The following is a 17,835-nucleotide window of genomic DNA, read 5'->3' as shown; positions in this document are numbered from 1 at the left end:
AATACGCAGGAGCGTATGAGTGTTGTCAGTACGTATACGCCTCAAATGATGTCTCACATGTATTTTCTCATTTCATAAATAAAATTTGTTTTTGTTTACCTTAGAAGTTTTCAATACTCACCTTAATTATTTTTTGTAAAAAATATTATAGCATATAATTTTAATATGTATTTTCATTTCTTTTTATTTTTATTGATTTCTTTTGTTTTCATATTTGTTTTGTTCTGTTTTTCCATAATCATCTTATCTATGGCCATTCATATATGTTTACAATTACATTTGTTCTATACTATATATTTTTTTCATTTAATTTCACATCATAATTATTAAAATAATTCTATGCTAGACTAGGTTTTTAAAAATCAAAATAAAAATATATAAAAATTAAAATTACAGAATTTTTTAATTTTTTTGAACTATATATAGCTAAACATTTAGAATCTAGTTTTGATGTTTTTTTTATTTTTCTTTTTTGGGGTTTTCATTATATTTAGTTGCTGTTGTTGTCATTGATTTTTGGTATATGCTGTATTTACTAGTTTCGATTCAGATCGATTTGATTTGGTTTTCGTTAAGATTACTTTTAGATATTTTTTTTTCAAAACAAAAAATTTTTTGCACATAATTATTAAAAATGGTTTATAAAAAAATTATTTAGAAAGGAAATAAAAAAATTATAAAATATTTACAGAAAAAATGTAAAAATATATGCTATTTTATATTTAAATAAAATATAAATAAAAATATATTTTAAAAATTTTTTTTATTTTTTTAAAAATAATGGTCTGTTATTTCATTTTAATCTTTAAGTGCACATTTAGTTTAGTTAAATTTAACTTAACTGCAGTACTGTTAGTTTTTCATTCATTTACTCTATATTATTATTATTTTATTTATTTTTTTATATTTTTTTAAACACATTTACTTGTAGTACTATTTTTATGAAATTTTATTTTTTTACAAAATATTTCTATCAGTCGACAATGGTAAATTTTTAATAAAATTATTATTATTTTTTTCATTAATTTATTATAACATAACCGACATCGACTGGTCTAATTTTTATTGATTTATTTTTCCATTATTTTTTATATCGAAATATTGAAAATAAAAACAAAACGAAACCTTGGCTTTTTCAAGACTTTTTTATTTTAAAAAATATTTCTTTATTAATATATTATTTTTTAATATACACATATATTGTTTTTTATTTATAGCTAATGTTAACTATCTATATATTGTTTTTGATTTTTATTTTTAATAGATACAATTAGATTTTCGATTTTTTGGCTGTTTGATGATGACATTTTGCTTGGGAGAAGTTTTTTTTTTTTTTTGAGATATTCAAATTCAATAAAAATACACATGAATTAAGAAAACCGAATTCAGCTAAGCTGAATTGCAGATTTATTGTACAAATACCAATTCTGCTAAATGGAATTGCAGATTTCCTATAGAAACCATAATTCAGCTAAGATAAAATGCAGATTTTTTATCGTAACCTCAATTCAGCTAAGCTGAATTGTACAGGAAACCTGATTTCGCTAAGCTAAAATGCAGATTTCCTATCGAAACCTCAATTCAGCTAAGTTAAATTTCAGATATCCAAAGGGAAACCTAATTCAGCTAAGCTAAAATGCAGATTTCCTATCATAACCTCAATTCAGCCAAGCTGAATTGTACAGGAAACCTGATTCCGCGAAGCTAAAATGCAGATTTCCTATTGAAACCTCAATTCAGCTAAGTTAAATTTCAGATATCCAAAGGGAAACCTAATTCAGCTAAGCTAAAAGTCAGATTTCCTATCGTAACCTCAATTCAGCTAAGTTAAATTTCAGATTACCCAAATGAAACCTTATATTGTACAGGAAACCTGATTCCGCGAAGCTAAAATGCAGATTTCCTATTGAAACCTCAATTCAGCTAAGTTAAATTTCAGATATCCAAAGGGAAACCTAATTCAGCTAAGCTAAAACTCAGATTTCCTATCGTAACCTCAATTCAGCTAAGTTAAATTTCAGATTTTTCAAGTGAAGCCTCATTCAGCTAAGCTAAATTGCAGATTTCCTATGGAAACCTTAATTCAGCTAAGTTAAATTTCAGGTGTCCCAAGGGAAACTTTATTCAGCTAAGCTAAATTACAGATTTCCTATGGATACCTTAATTCAGCTGAGCTGAACTGAGATTTCCCATGGAAACCTTAATTCATCTGAGCTGAATTGGAGATTTCATATAGAAACCTTAATTCAGCCGGACAGAATTGATGATTTCCTATGGAAACCTTAATTCAGCTGTGCTGAATAGAAAATTTCCAATTCAATTCAGCTGGGCTAAATAGAAGATTTCCTACGGAAACCTTAACTCAGCTGGGCTGAATTGGAGATTTCGGGTATAAACCTTAATTCAACTTGGCTGAATTGAAAAATACCTATGGAAACCTTAATTCAGCTGGGCTGAATTGGAAATATCCTATGGAAACCTTAATTCAGCTGGGCTGAATTGAAAATTTCCTATGGAAACCTTAATTCAGCGGGGCTGAATTCAAGATTTACTATGCAAACCTTAATTCAGCTGGGCTGAATTGAAAATTTCCTATATGAATTCAAGATTTACTATGCAAACCTTAATTCAGCTGGGCTGAATTGAAAATTTCCTATGAAAACATTAATTCAGCTGGGCTGAATTGAAGATTTACTATGCAAACCTTAATTCAGCAAGGCTGAATTGATGAAGTGAAGATTTTCATGGACAAATATTCATAAATTAAAAAAATCTGTACCCACCCTAATACATCTCCACTTATGTGCCCCCTAGAAGTTTCTAAAATATTGGTTAAGTTTTTAAATCACACACACTTACATTTCTAGGCCTATAAACAAGTCACACACACATACATCTATACACACTTAATTATCTATACACTTACATTGTTACAGGATTCCTTCATCGTTTTCTTATTTGTCGTCCATTTCCCTTCTACATTTATATATTACATACATATTTACAGAATAATATGACAAAGAAGGAATCAAAAATATTCCGACAACTGGAAAACATCAGCATGTCCACAGCAGTCAGTGCATTCCATCCCAAACATCCATTCATCGCTGAGTCCATTTTTCACGACCATCTGTTCATCAAACCAAGATAAACAACTCGGCAACAAATAAACAAAACCCGGGAGGGGGCTGAAAACAAATGGAAGAGACAGACCGGACAGCCAGGATATGCAAACGAAGAAGAAATTTTGTCTGCACCCAGATTTCATGTGTCCCAATTACAACAACACCAACAACAATAAAATACTTGAATAAACATTTGCAGATTCTATTGAGACATGACCGAGGAGGAGTATGCGGAGCATGAAGATGAGGCCTTGGGTTGTCCAAAAGTCATGGCTGTCAACGAAGTTATATTTCATTTTCGATACTCAGCCAAAGGCACAGCAATGGCCACAAATTTCGGTGGTATTGGCGTCGGTGTTCCAGTGTAGTGACTCCCACACACCACGGAAGAGGAGGGGTGTGTGAAGGAGTTGTTGTTGCTGCCAGCGGCAGTTGTTGTTAAAATGGCACTCCTACTCAGAAATTTACTGTGACGCAGACAGGGCATCATCATCATCGATGGCCGGGGACGCGAACGTGTCAATGTGGCCGATTTGCGTAAGTGAGGCATAAAAGATGCCGTCACCGCCGCCTGGGACTGCAGTGAGTTGTGGCAGGGATTGCGGGAAATGGTTAAGAACTTATTAACCGCACAGCCATCACCAGTCAACCCAGCCCCACCTCCACTCGATGCCATCGCCACTTTACAAGCATTTTGGGACTTCGAATTTGCTTGTATCACATCCTCTGCGTACTAAATATCCGGCAGGGTGGTACGTCCTCCACCAGCACTGCTGGTCACACCCAGGCTACGATTGGCCTCCGTATTGGCTTTCGTCTTGGCACAATGTGTGGCCTCATCATGCTCATAATCAGCTTCGTCGGCATGTTGTGGCGGCTGATACAGCTTCGGTTCGGATGTGGAGAATTTATTGAGATCACTAACCGGCATCCCAGTATTACCCGACTCGACCAAGACATCATCCTGTTCCGTTATATGAAGATTTAGATCGCTGTGCTTGCTGAACGACGTTGTCATGGTGTTGCTGACCGGTGTCGGTGTGGGATGGTAGGCATGATGATAGGCGTGCATCGCAGCCGAACCATAGGCTGACTTTTGCATGGCTGCATGCAGGCTATTGGAGCTGACGGTACGTTCGAGAATTTCTCCCCAATACTTCTCGGAGAGACCTTCGATGTCGGGACGCATATGGTGGGTATGGTGGGTGTGATGCAGGCCGCTCTTGATGTGAAACGAAGAGCTGCGATTAAGGCTGTTGCTGCGGCCACGGGCACAGATGCCCAGCATGGAGGCTGTTTTGCCCGATGACAGATGACCTTTGCCACCGATGATGGAACCACCGCCTCCGCCGCCACCACTGCCACCGCTGTTTTGTGGTGGTCGTGAGGTGGGTGGTTCGGGTGGCATTGGTAATGTGGTGATTTCTAAATCGGAATTTATGTGACAACAGGGTGATTTACTTTCCGGCGTATCTTCTTGACGCTTACACTGTAAAGTTAGAAGAAGAAGACGAATAAGTGGGATGTAAAGGATATAAATTAGCGAACAGAGGATAATAAGTTAACAAGAGACTTCATTAACAGCACATAAATAACATATTCTGTAAGGAAACATCAATTCAGAAAGTATTTCAGAGGGAATCTGCAATTCAGCTAAGCTGAATTAGGTTTTCGTATCGATATCCATAATTTAGATAAGCAAAATTGAGATTTTCTTAGGAAATCTTCAATTCAGCTTGGCTGAATTAAATTTTTCTTATGAAATCTGCATTCACCCCAGCTGAATTAAGGTTTCTATAGGAAATCTTCAATTCACCCCAGCTGAATTAGGGTTTCCAAAGGAAATCTGCAATTCAGCTCAGCTGAATTAAGATTTCTACAGGAAATCTTCAATTCAACCCACCTGAATTCACGTTTCTAAAGGAAATCTTCAATTCAGCCCAGCTGAATTAACGTTTCTATAGGAAATCTTCAATTCAGCCCAGCTGAATTAAGGTTTCTATAGGAAATCTTCAATTCAGCCCAGCTGGATTAAGGTTTCTATAGGAAATCTTCAATTCAGCCCAGCTGAATTAAGGTTTCTATAGGAAATCTTCAATTCAGCCCAGCTGAATTAAGGTTTCTATAGGAAATCTTCAATTCAGCCCAGCTGAATTAAGGTTTCTATAGGAAATCTTCAATTCAGCCCAGCTGAATTAAGGTTTCTATAGGAAATCATCAATTCAGCCCAGCTGAATTAAGGTTTCCATAGGAAATCTCTTTCAGCCCAGCTGAATTAAGGTTTCTATAGGAAATTTTCAATACAGCCCAGCTGAATTAAAGTTTCTATAGGAAATCTTCAATTCAGCCCAGCTGAATTAAGGTTTTTATAGGAAATCTGCAATTCAGTTCAGCTGAATTAGAGTTTTATCCAACTTGTTTCCTTAAAATCCTCTCAAACAATCAATTCCTTCCAATAAATTTATGAAATATTTGTTTTTTCTCCCACTCTCTCCTTAATTGAATCAAACCAACTTTGATGCCTTCATCTTTTTGAAAGAGATTTGTCCTTGGCCAACCCTTTTTCTTCAATTTTTTCAAAGTAAAACAAAAATATTGAATTAGATTTCAATTCAATAACTCAATACAAAAAGCTTTTAGCACTGTCTACTCTACTCTATTCTCTGGAAGTGTGAAATCAAAGAAGAAAAAGGAAAACTAAAACACCACAGGACATCAGGACCTTTGGAGTAAAGAAACAGAGAGTAGGAAATTCCTTTTTATGGCGAGAAAAAAGTGGAAAAAATCGGAGTGTGGCTAAAAACAACAAATCAAACAGTTCATTCATATTCTAACAATGAATCCCCTCCCTTCTCTCCTCGGACAAAAAAATGAACAATAACATTTAAATGAAAATTGCAAAAGAAACATTCAACAACATAACCTCAATGAAAAAAATAACCATCCTTAAGGACAATTGGAAGTAAATAAGAGGTTTAGCATCCCGACCTCCACCACCACCAACAAAAATATTTTGATTTATTTCCCTTTGTCTATTTCACCCCATGTTGGTATTTCTTCCAAGTTCTTATAAGTTCCTGGCAAAGCTAATCAGGCACGTAAAAGGACTGTGGACATTTGTTTGTGTTTTTTTTTCATTCGACAAGGACAGCAACATAAACGGAATTTAAATTACAAACAAGTAAATGTTTTTGGTAATCATGTTGTAACTACAAATTTTGTTAGCTGAATTAGAGTTAACATAGGAAATCAACAATTCAGCTTAGCTGAATTAGGTTTCCGCCATGATATATTCAATACAGCCGAGCTGAATTAGATTTTTGGAAGGAAATCTTCAATTCAGTCCAGCTGAATTAAGGTTTCTATAGGAAATCGTCAATTCAGTATAGCTGAATTAAGATTTCTATAGGAAATCTTCAATTCAGTATAGCTGAATTAAGATTTCTATAGGAAATCTTCAATACAGCCTAGCTGAATTAAGGTTTCTATAGAAAATCTTCAATTCAGCCCAGCTGAATTAAGGTTTCTATAAGAAATCTTCAATTCAGCCCAGCTGGCTGAATTAAGGTTTCTATAGGAAATCTTCAATTCAGCCTGGCTGAATTAAGCTTTCTATAGGAAATCTTCAATTCAGCCCAGCGGAATTAAGCTTTCTATAGGAAATCTTCAATTCAGCCCAGCTGAATTAAGGTTTCTATAGGAAATCTTCAATTCAGCCCAGCTGAATTAAGGTTTCTATAGGAAATCTTCAATTCAGCCCAGCAGAATAAAGGTTTCTATAGGAAATCTTCAATTCAGCCTGGCTGAATTAAGGTTTTTATAGGAAATCTTCAATTCAGCCCAGCTGAATTAAGGTTTCTATTGGAACTCTTCAATTCAGCTTAGCTGAATTGAGGTTTATATAGGAAATCTTAAAATCAGCTTAGCTGAATTAATGTTTCTATAGGAAATCTTCAATTCAGCCCAGCTGAAATAACGTTTCTATAGGAAATTAATTCAGCCCAGGTTATTTTTTTACTTTTCATATTTGTGTTAGTACCTCATTGAGTTTTAAAGATTTGTCCCTTTTCTCACTTTATCCTTTCCACTCAGTGTCCTAATTTAATAATGCTCCCCACCCATCTCCCAAATTTCATTTTTGGGATTCACATATGGGTCCCAATAAATTATATTTAATCCTTATAAATGATCAGCACATAAACGGCTAAATAAAAATCCATTAGAAATGCCAGACACATGCATGCATGGTCGTGGCTCCAATGCTACATTCAACACATTTGTAATAATCCAAAAGGATACAAACCGAAGCGAAAAGAGGACCCTCTAATTGTAACGAAATAAAACATAAAACAAGGACTTACCCTCCAAGGAGTCATGACCTTTTTGCTAATGCGCCTAAAGTCATCATTTAGCAGCCAATAAATGAAGGGATTCCAAAAACTATTGCTTAAGGCTGTCCAGGTGACCACAAAGTCCAAAAAGGGAGGTAGCTGTAAAAAAGAAGCAACGAGAAGAGAAAACAGGAAAAAAACATCAGCACAAATTAATTACTCCAGTTCGGGAAAGGTGGAGAGACGGTATGCTCTCTCTCCCCACCTTCCCATTTTTATTTTTTGTTCTGTAACCAATATTGAATAGCATCTTTGCTTTGTTAGCATTTCTGTTTTTTTTTTTTGTATTTTTTATTATATATATTGCATAGTTTTAGGGGTTAACTACTTGCCTTTGACCCGGTACATGTTGCCACAATCTCCTGTATTGTCCAGGGTGTAACCATAACAATGAAGCCCAATGAAATGGCTGCCATGGAACGTGATGTGGCTCCACTTGATTTCTTTTCTCTGGTCGGTGGCGGGGCAATCTGCAAACAGGCCACACAATACACAGCAACAAACAAAACAAATTTCCATTAAATTAATAAAAAAATCAGAAGAAGGAGGGGGATAGAGGGACAAAATACGATGAAATGTTAATTAAGTAAATGTGCGGCTGGCTTTGATGTCAATTGTCATTTAATAATGGAATTTGGTAGCCAAGGAAAAATATCAGCCTAGCTGAATTAAATTTTCCTGACAAAATCTGCAATTCAGCTCAGCTGAATTAAGGTTCCGATAAGAAATCTTCAATTCAGCCCAGCTGAATTAAGGTTCCGATAGGAAATCTTCAATTCAGCCCAGCTCAATTAAGGTTCCGATAGGAAATCTTCAATTCAGCCTGGCTGAATTAAGGTTCCGATATGAAATCTTCAATTCAGCCCGGCTGAATTAAGGTTCCGATAGGATATCTTCAATTCAGCCCGGCTGAATTAAGGTTCCGATAGGAAAGCTTCAATTCAGCCTGGCTGAATTAAGGTTTTGATAGGAAATCTTCAATTCAGCCCAGCTGAATTAAGGTTCCGATAGGAAATCTTGAATTCAGCCCGGCTGAATTAAGGTTCCGACAGGAAATCTTCAATTCAGCGCAGATGAATTAAGATTCCGATGGGAAATCTTCAATTCAGCTTGGTTGAGTTAAGGTTTCTATTGGAAATCTTAATTTCAGCCTGGCTGAATTAAGCTTTCTATAGGAAATCTACAATTCAGCCCAGCTGAATTAAGGTTCCGATGGGAAATTTTCAATTCAGCCCCGCTGAATTAATGTTTCCATAGAAAATCTTCAATTCAGCCCAGCTGAATTAAGGTTTCCATGGAAAATCTTCAATTTAGCCCAGGAAATCTTCAATTCCACATAGGAAATCTTCAATTCAGCCCGACTGAATTAAGCTTTCCATAGGAAATCTTCAATTCAGCTTGGCTGAATTAATTATTTTATTTCGTTTTTTGTATTCCCTCACCTTTTTCGTTATGGTATTCCCCGTGAAACCCATGCCCATACTCATGGCCATGCTGAGGTTCATTACCGGTGTATTCGGCAGCATTGTTGTGGGTGTGTTCATACAGCCCATGGGAGTATTACCATCCACACTGGATGGCGTTGCCACAGTACTGGCTCCTCCACCACTACCAGCACTGTCTCCTCTTCGCAGCTGATGATGTTGTTGTAACTGCTGATGCTGTTGTTGCATCTGCTGCTGCTGATGTTGACTATGAGGATGCATCATATGCATGTGTGAGTGATACGGATGATAATAGGGTGGATGCTGTTGTTGTTGCTGCTGCTGTAACTGCTGCTGATGGTGCTGTTGTTGTTGCTGATAGGCTGGATGTTGCAGGGCCGCTGACAGCGGCATCGTAGCTTCGTTGGGTGCAAAACGGCTCATATGAAAACTCGAACCGTAGCAGTACATTAGCACCATGGTGGTGGGGAAATAAAAACCACATGTGGCCAATATACGATATGAGGCCTTGCTGTAAAATGGCTCGCAGGCCATTAGGCCGGTATTATTGAAATAGTAGCCTATATGTGAAAGAGAGAAGAAGGTGGGGAAACGAAATATTTAAAAATATTTGAACGTAGGAATTTAATATAAAAATGTATGGCCTCAGGCGGGAGTAATTAGTTCCAGCACCATGGGAGCGTATACATGTTGACAACATTCATACGCTCCCAAGGTGAGGGGGGCATTTGGCAGTTTCTTTCTCACTCCTCTCGAGATTTGCGACCTTATTTAATTGCTGTGTATTCAAATGCTTGACTTCATTGCTTAACCTTTGACCTCTTAGCCATTTGCCATACACACACACACTCTCATTTACGCATTCAATATTTACTTACCTTTGGGTAAAACCAAAAAGCCAAATATTGTCAGACTTATAATCCAAGTCAGGCTAAGAACGGCCACACAACCCTAAAGTCCGCAAGACAATTTCAGCAATTGAGACGAGACGGGACAATATGACAAAAATCAGACAAAGAAGAAGAAGAATAAAAACAAGATTCGAAAATGTTCATATTAACAAATGTCCTTGGGCATTTATGTATGTAAGGCAACCCGACATGGGTACACATGCTGGGCTGCCTTTCATCCATACCCCTCTTGGGGTTATTAAATTATAATAGATGTTAATCAAATAAATGGTTAGGAGTTAAATGTTTGATAGAAAGCAAAATGGATTAACAAATAATATAAAAAATTGACAATTTAGCGACAGAAATCTTATTCAGCTCAGCTGAATTGAAGATTTCTCATCAAAAACTTTAATTCAGCTGGCCTGAATTGATGGAATCCCTTCGAAACCTTAATTCAGCCAGGCTGAAATGAAGATTTCCTATAACAATTTTAATTCAGCTGGGCTAAATTGAAGATTTCCTATGGAAATCATAATTCAGCTGGGCTGAATTGAAGATTTTTTTATGGAAATCTTAATTCAGCTGGGCTGAATTAGAGATTTTCTATAGAAACCTTAACTCAGCTGGGCTAAATTGAAGATTTCCTATAGAAACCTTGATTCAGCTGGACTGAATTGAAGATTTCTTATGAAAACCTTAATTCAGCTGGGCTGAATTGCAGATTTCCTGTGCAAACCTTTATTCAGCTAGGCTGAAATGAAGATTTCCTATAAAAATTTTAATTCAGCTGGGCTGAATTGAAGATTTCCTATATAAACCTTCATCCAGCCCGGCTGAATTGCAAATTTCCTATGGAAACATTAATTTAGATGTGCTGAAATGAAGAATTCATATGAAAATCCTAATTCAGCCATGCTGAATTGAAGATTTCCTATGGAAACCTTAATTCAGCCAGGCTGAATTGAAGATTTCCTATGGAAACCTTAATTCAGCCAGGCTGAATTGAAGATTTCCTATGGAAACCTTAATTCAGCCAGGCTGAATTGAAGATTTCCTATGGAAACCTTAATTCAGCCAGGCTGAATTGAAGATTTCCTATGGAAACCTTAATTCAGCCAGGCTGAATTGAAGATTTCCTATGGAAACCTTAATTCAGCCAGGCTGAATTGAAGATTTCCTATGGAAACCTTAATTCAGCCAGGCTGAATTGAAGATTTCCTATGGAAACCTTAATTCAGCCAGGCTGAATTGAAGATTTCCTATGGAAACCTTAATTCAGCCAGGCTGAATTGAAGATTTCCTATGGAAACCTTAATTCAGCCAGGCTGAATTGAAATTAAAGATTTCCTATGGAAACCTTAATTCAGCCAGGCTGAATTGAAGATTTCCTATGGAAACCTTAATTCAGCCAGGCTGAATTGAAGATTTCCTATGGAAACCTTAATTCAGCCAGGCTGAATTGAAGATTTCCTATGGAAACCTTAATTCAGCCAGGCTGAATTGAAGATTTCTTAAGGAAACCTTAATTCAGCTGGGCTGAATTGAAGATTTCCTATGGAAACTTTAATTCAGCCAGGCTGAATTGAAGATTTCCCATGGAAACCTAAATTCAGCCAGGCTGAATTGAAGATTTCTTATGAAAACCTTAATTCAGCTGGGCTGAATTGCAGATTTCCTGTGCAAACCTTAACTCAGTCAGGCTGAAATGAAGATTTCCTAGAAAAATTTTAATTCAGCTGGGCTGAATTGAAGATTGCCTATGGAAACCTTAATTCACCTGGGCTGAATTGAAGATTTCATATCTGAACCTTAATTCAGCTGAGCAGAATTGAAGATTTCCCATCGGAACCCTAATTCAGCTGGACTGAATTGAAGATTTCCTATTGAAATCTTAATTCAACCATGGAAACCCTAATTCATCTGAGTTTTTTTATTGATTCTCCTTTGATAATTGAATTCTCTTTCATTAAATGTAGTTTATTTTTCATATAATTACTCTCCAAGGACCTCTGTTTTGCATGTCCTTGTATTGCCTATGTAAATATCATAAATTTACTTACTAATTTTTATTAAATTCAACTTTAAGAGTTTTGGTAGTAATAATAAAAATAATAATACTTATCTCATTCAAAATCATTTACAATTCTAGAACAAACACATTGTAGTCCCATTGCCCTCCCCCGTCTCTCTTTGTCCCTCCCTCCCTCGCTCTTTCACAACTGAGTTCATTGCTGTTGTAATACTCGATGTAATTGTTATTTTTGTCTGACATTTTTTTTTGCTGCCCTACAAATCCTTAAGTGGGTTTGTTGGTCGAAGCCTGCCAAAATGGGCAGCCAAAAAACATAGAAGGAAGCCAAAAACGTAGCTAACCAAGGAAAGAGGAAGAGAAATGAGAGGGAGCAGCAAACCAAACAAACATAATATAACCAACTCAAATCGTTTACATTATCTTGTAGAGTAGTTTTCGAGAAGTTTTTTGTGATTCAAAAATTGGTTCAGGGGCGTAGGTTGAGAGCCAAGGGGAGGTGATAATTCCTCAAATATTTTAAGCTATTTTGATAATGTTTTCAAAAATTACACTTGAATTTAAAGGGTTTTCATTTTTTGGTATACCAGAGCGTATTAGTGTTGCCGCTATGTATACGCCACCCAGTCGTATTACATTAAATCAGTAGAAATCGTATAAAAAATCATATCCCTGACTCAAAAAATATTTGACATCATAACAATGCACCCTGTGCGCCAAAGTTATACATTCATATTGTTCGGAGCCCTCCTTCCTTCCTACGCCTCTGCTTTCTTCCCTTTTCTTTCCTTTAACTTATTCTACCATTTAAAGCCAACTTTCTCTCCCTCGGCCCAAAAAAACAAATCTCAAAGTAGAACATTAAACTGTGTAAAATAGCTGCTTGAAAAAAATTGTTGGCAGTTCCTCGAAGTCCTCCGCACCCTCTTCGATGTTATGTTCAATGTCAAACCGAATATTAAAGCTTTAATTTTCATGTTGATGTTCAAAGTTTTAGGTTTCTCCGAAATAAAATAAGAAAATAAAGACAACATATTTTTTAGAGATTTTATGTTACAATTTTCATTGAGAAGAAAGGGGGAAATAATCAAGGACAACTAAACAACTAATTGCTGTATAATATAGAGGGTGTATGGGTCTTAAAAAAAGGAAAAAAACAAACAATTTCCTCCTTAATGTGTGATTCATTTTTCCTTGAACTTACCTTTTTACTTGAATGTTGATAGTAGCGGCGCGGATGCAACGAACACATATATCGATCGACGGCCATGCACACAAGTATGACGGCACTTTGTTGGGACAATGCACCGCGCAATAGACCCTGTAACAGAGAAAAGCAAAACATTTTGTTTGTTTAAAATTTGGTTTTTCTTTCTGGTACCACAGGGCGAATAAGTACTGTCGCAATGTATACGCCACCCTGTTGTATTAAATAAATCTGAAGAAATTCAGTTTTGGAGGAATTTGGACGACTTAAAGCAGAATGCTACCAGTACGAAAAGTATCATAAAGAACATTTTCACAAATTCTAATCGGTTTCTGAGAACATATAAAAATATTTGTCTAGAGAAAGGCGGCAGGAAAGACCTATAGAAAATCGAAAGATATTTCATAGAATATAAAAACATTAAAAAATACCATTAACATTGAACAATCTCCTTCCAGAAGCGCTTCGAACTTTTTCCGTTCGCACCGCAAAAAAAATCATTTAGTTCCATTTTGATACAATTGTAACACGACGATTTATATGAACAATTGGGTCAGAAGGAACTCAGGAGCAAAAGGAACTACATTAACGAAAGATTCGGTCCTAGTAACGATGACTTCTTTTGTGGGATAGTCTTCCGTACTAGTTCGAACCGAAACTATCCAACTATAAAGACAATAAAAGGTACCAGAAGATTGCAATGAATATTATCTGACACTCAATTGGTATTGTAAGATCTAAAAGGAGATCTGAAGACCTCTAAAAAAATAACCAGAATGAAATTTGAAGGTCTGTAAGCAGATAAAAAATCTTCAACAAAAACAAACCTTAAAGGAAACAAATAGATCTGAGGTTTCAACAGAGACACAAAGGTTACAATGAAGATCAGAGCAAATTTCAAGTGGGACTAGAAGTTCTGGAAGGAAACTAGAAAATCTCAATTATGCCATAAGATCTATATAAAGGCCAGAAAAAGCTTCAAGGCAGAACAAAAGCTCTTAATGGAATAAAAAAAGTCCCTAAGAAGACTCAGAGTAGACCTGAGCTTAAAGATGGCTGATAGATATCATAAACATAGAAAACTTCCCATATATTATCAGAATATATCAAAAGAATAGTAGATTGAAAGATACTACAATCTGAAAACCTTACATAAAATAGAAGGTCTCTAAGAACACCATAAATAACAATGAAGTCCAGAAGCCTTTAAATTTGACTAAAAGTTCTAGAAGAAGTCTAGAAAGTCTCAAAGAGGTCATAAGATCTCTCTATGTCTCTAAAAAAAAGTCCAACAATTTTCAAAGAAGGCGAGAAAGTTTCACAGGAACTCATAAAACTTCTCTGTGGAGATCAGAAGATCTCAAAGAATAGCATGAGATATTGAAAGATATTACAAGGTCTTTCGTATAAGGGGGTATACTTAAAGATCTGAAGTATGCAATTCTCTTTAGGGTCCCAAATTCATCAGAAGGTCTCTAAAACGTCCAGAAAATTCTGGGAAGACCTGGCGAACTTATAGAAATTCAGAAGAACCAAAAGGTACCACGGATAGGAAATTATAGAAAATCTCCACAGAAAATTTATAGTCTCACTATGAGACTACAGTGAAGATCTGAAAGTAAACCAGAATGTCTTATTGGAGATCAGAATGTCTCATAGGACGCCTGAAAAATCACGATGGATAAAGAGGATGTTCAGTATTAATACAGAAGGATCCAGAAGTTGAAAAGAGGTCACAATCTACGTATTAAAGCTGCCAAAAGGAGTCACACGGGACCAGAAGAAAACTAGAAGCTGTTACCATAGCCTACCTTAATAAATGCAGCCATGCGAACTTCTTAAGTTGCGATTTATGTTTCTCAGTAGTATGAAAAAATATTAATAACCGATGTTCAGATACGTTTAGATTTCTTGAAAATCAAAAGGTTTTTGTTCCGTACTTCATGGCGTATACATGTTGTCACAACGTATACGCCATAGAGCCTGAGAACTTCTAAAATTGAGATTTATGTTTCTCAGTAGTATGTAAAAATATTAGTGGATGTCCAGATACGTTTAAAGTTCGTGAAAATCAAAAGGCTTTCGTTTCGTACTTCATGGCGTATACATGTTGGCACAAGGTATACGCCATAAAGGATTCAAATGTAAGAAAATTGTCCTAATAGACTGATGACCACAGATTAAATAAAATCTTCCAGGAACATGCCTAAAAGTTTTCACAGCAGACCATAGGGTGTCACTCCTAATCAGGAGAAAACTAGTAGCTGTTTAAAAAAAATGTAGCCATGAGAACTTCGAAAGTTGCGATTTATGTTATATGAAAAATGTTATATGAAAAAATATTGGTGGATGTCCAGATACGTTTGAAGTTCTTGAAAATCAAAAGGTTTTTATTTCCGTACTTCATGACATTTATATGTTGCCACAACGTATACGCCGTAGAAGTCCCGTAATTAAGATGGACTTCAGACAATGTTATTGCTCTCCATTCCTAAGAATTTTTAAACGTCATCTGCAAAAAAAATAAAATTTTTAGTACACCGTGGCGTATACATGCTGACACAACGTATACGCCAATTAACTACTGACGATTTCTGCTATTATTTTAGCATCGATGACCAGGAAACCCTTGCATATTTTCATGCAAATCGCAAAATAACTAAATTTTACACACACCAGTTTTTCACAGAACACATGAAAAAATATTAAAACATATTTTTTATGCAACATAATATTAACGAAATTATTATGAATGGTGTAATAATTTACAATGTTTTTTTTTTCATGTTTTTGCAGGTCATCTGTACCGTACCTGGGTTTTCCAGTATCAATTCAATAAATGTCCAAATTGACCCAATTTCGAAATGGTGTAGAGTATTGGAAAAGCGTCGACGATGAAATAGCAGAGGCAGAAGCAGTAGCTGCAGCCTGACAATTACGTATTACTGGCACTTTAACACAATTTTCGTTGAATGTGTTTTTTTTTATTAGGGTGGTTTTGAGAAAATTCGAAATATTTAATTTTATTTGCGATGGAGATAAAAAATTTCTCAAAAGAAATCTACAAAAATTTTTGAGGTCAGCTGTATTTAACTTATAAATTAAAATTTCTGAATAGAACACCATGGCGTAGAAGTATTGTCGCAATGTATACGCCATCGTGTACCCCAGAAGATATTCTAAAATTCGAAATATTTAATTTTATTTGGAAGACATCAATATTTCTCAAAAGAGACTTACAAAAGATCTAGAGGTCAGCTATATTTAACTTATAAATTTCATTACATTTCTGAATAGAACACCATGGCGTATAACTACTGTCACAATGTATACGCCACCGTGTACCCCAGAAGATATCAAGGAATTGCATATAGAACTAGGCGAACAATTTAAAATGAGGAGATTTAATGTTGATTCCGAAAAATCAGGATGATCTCAGGAGTGACAACAAAGTCGCAGAGAAGGCAACATAGTCTCAATAAAACCACGAAGGCCTCTGGGGCGTCTTTGAGGTCTCTGAAGAGGCCATAAGATTAAATAGTCCAGCATCAAAGGCTTACAGAAGACCCAAATATTTGAAGAGAGTTCTCAATAGTTGTAAATATTCTAAGGATCTAAATCGGGCTTTCCATCAGTATTGGAAACAAATTAAATGTCTTAGATTCTAGTACGTGGAAAAGGACATCGGAACCTTTTACCAGACTCTCACTTAATCAAATCACAAATTTCCATTCCCCCCTAAGATTTTCTCTCTCTCTCTCACACACCCGCCCACATTTCATTACTTCGATAGCATCGATTTGTGTCTGAACTTACCTGAATTTGGCAAAAGATTTCACCATAAGGCCAGCAATGGAACAATGCTGGCAATAAACCAAATGGTGTGATAAGCAAACCAATGGTGAGGTCATTCAGAGCCAGCGATGTTAGCAAATAGCGGGGCTTCAAAATGCAGCATCCAAACAGCCAACGACACCATCATCATCACCATTATCCGGAAGTAAGGCACAAAAAAACAAACATCCAAAAGTAGGGTAAAGACAAAAAAGGAGAGACAAAGAAAGAAAAAAAATATAGGACAGCATGTCAGTAAATTGAGCATAAATGGATGGAATTTATAATGCAGCTGCAGAAGCAGCAGCCATAGTAGCTGCTGGTCAGTAGTCAGACAAATTGAACTCAAAAACTAAAAACAAAACGAAATTTCATTTCAATTGAATTTTTTCAACTGTGAAAAACCCCGAATCCACCCAAAAAACAAATGTCGATTGTTGTAATAAATAACAAAAACAACGAAAAAACAATAAAAAGAAGAAGAAAAATCTCTGTGTGTTTGTGTATGTTTACCTGCTGATGTATATAGGGCGAATAGCGTCTGTTATTTATGACAAATATCACCAGGGCATTGGCTCCGATTACACCCAACGTCAGTATGAGTATTAGCACTGCCTCAACGGTTTCAACAATGCCAACGTGCTGCAGAAAATTATGGCTGGTATAGCGGGGATGTGAACAACTAGAGTTTTTAACAGCCGGTGGTACCAATAATGTACCGGATTTCAAGTCCATTGCAAATGCTGGAAGAACAGAAACAAAACAAGAAATAGAAAATGAAAAAATAAGTATTTTAAATAGGACACCATGGCGTATAACTAATGGCACTATGCATACGCCACAGGGAAGATAATTAATATATTTTTAGGGCGTAAATTAAAAAAAAAATATTTTTGAAGTTTACACAAGGC

At 35.8% G+C, this 17,835-nt stretch overlaps 1 protein-coding gene across 1 annotated transcript; it reads right to left on the bottom strand.

Annotated features, from left to right (window-relative positions):
• Positions 1-3,858: 3,858 nt before the first annotated feature.
• Positions 3,859-17,659, bottom strand: LOC133333537 (5-hydroxytryptamine receptor 1A). Its single transcript, XM_061541853.1, has 9 exons — positions 17,438-17,659; positions 16,907-17,032; positions 13,088-13,204; positions 9,840-9,912; positions 9,150-9,521; positions 8,959-9,029; positions 7,849-7,986; positions 7,487-7,615; positions 3,859-4,614 (listed from the first exon to the last, which is right to left on the bottom strand). The coding sequence occupies exons 1-9, from the start codon at positions 17,657-17,659 to the stop codon at positions 3,859-3,861; spliced, it is 2,004 nt and encodes a 667-aa protein (XP_061397837.1).
• Positions 17,660-17,835: the final 176 nt, after the last annotated feature.

This window comes from Musca vetustissima, unplaced genomic scaffold, assembly GCF_032173495.1.
Source record: "Musca vetustissima isolate MV318-11 ecotype Yass unplaced genomic scaffold, APGP_CSIRO_Mvet_v1 utg20336, whole genome shotgun sequence".
Taxonomy (NCBI): Eukaryota; Metazoa; Arthropoda; class Insecta; order Diptera; family Muscidae; genus Musca; species Musca vetustissima.
The sequence above is the reverse complement of the archived record's forward strand: the minus strand, read 5'-3'. Positions and strand labels throughout refer to the sequence as shown.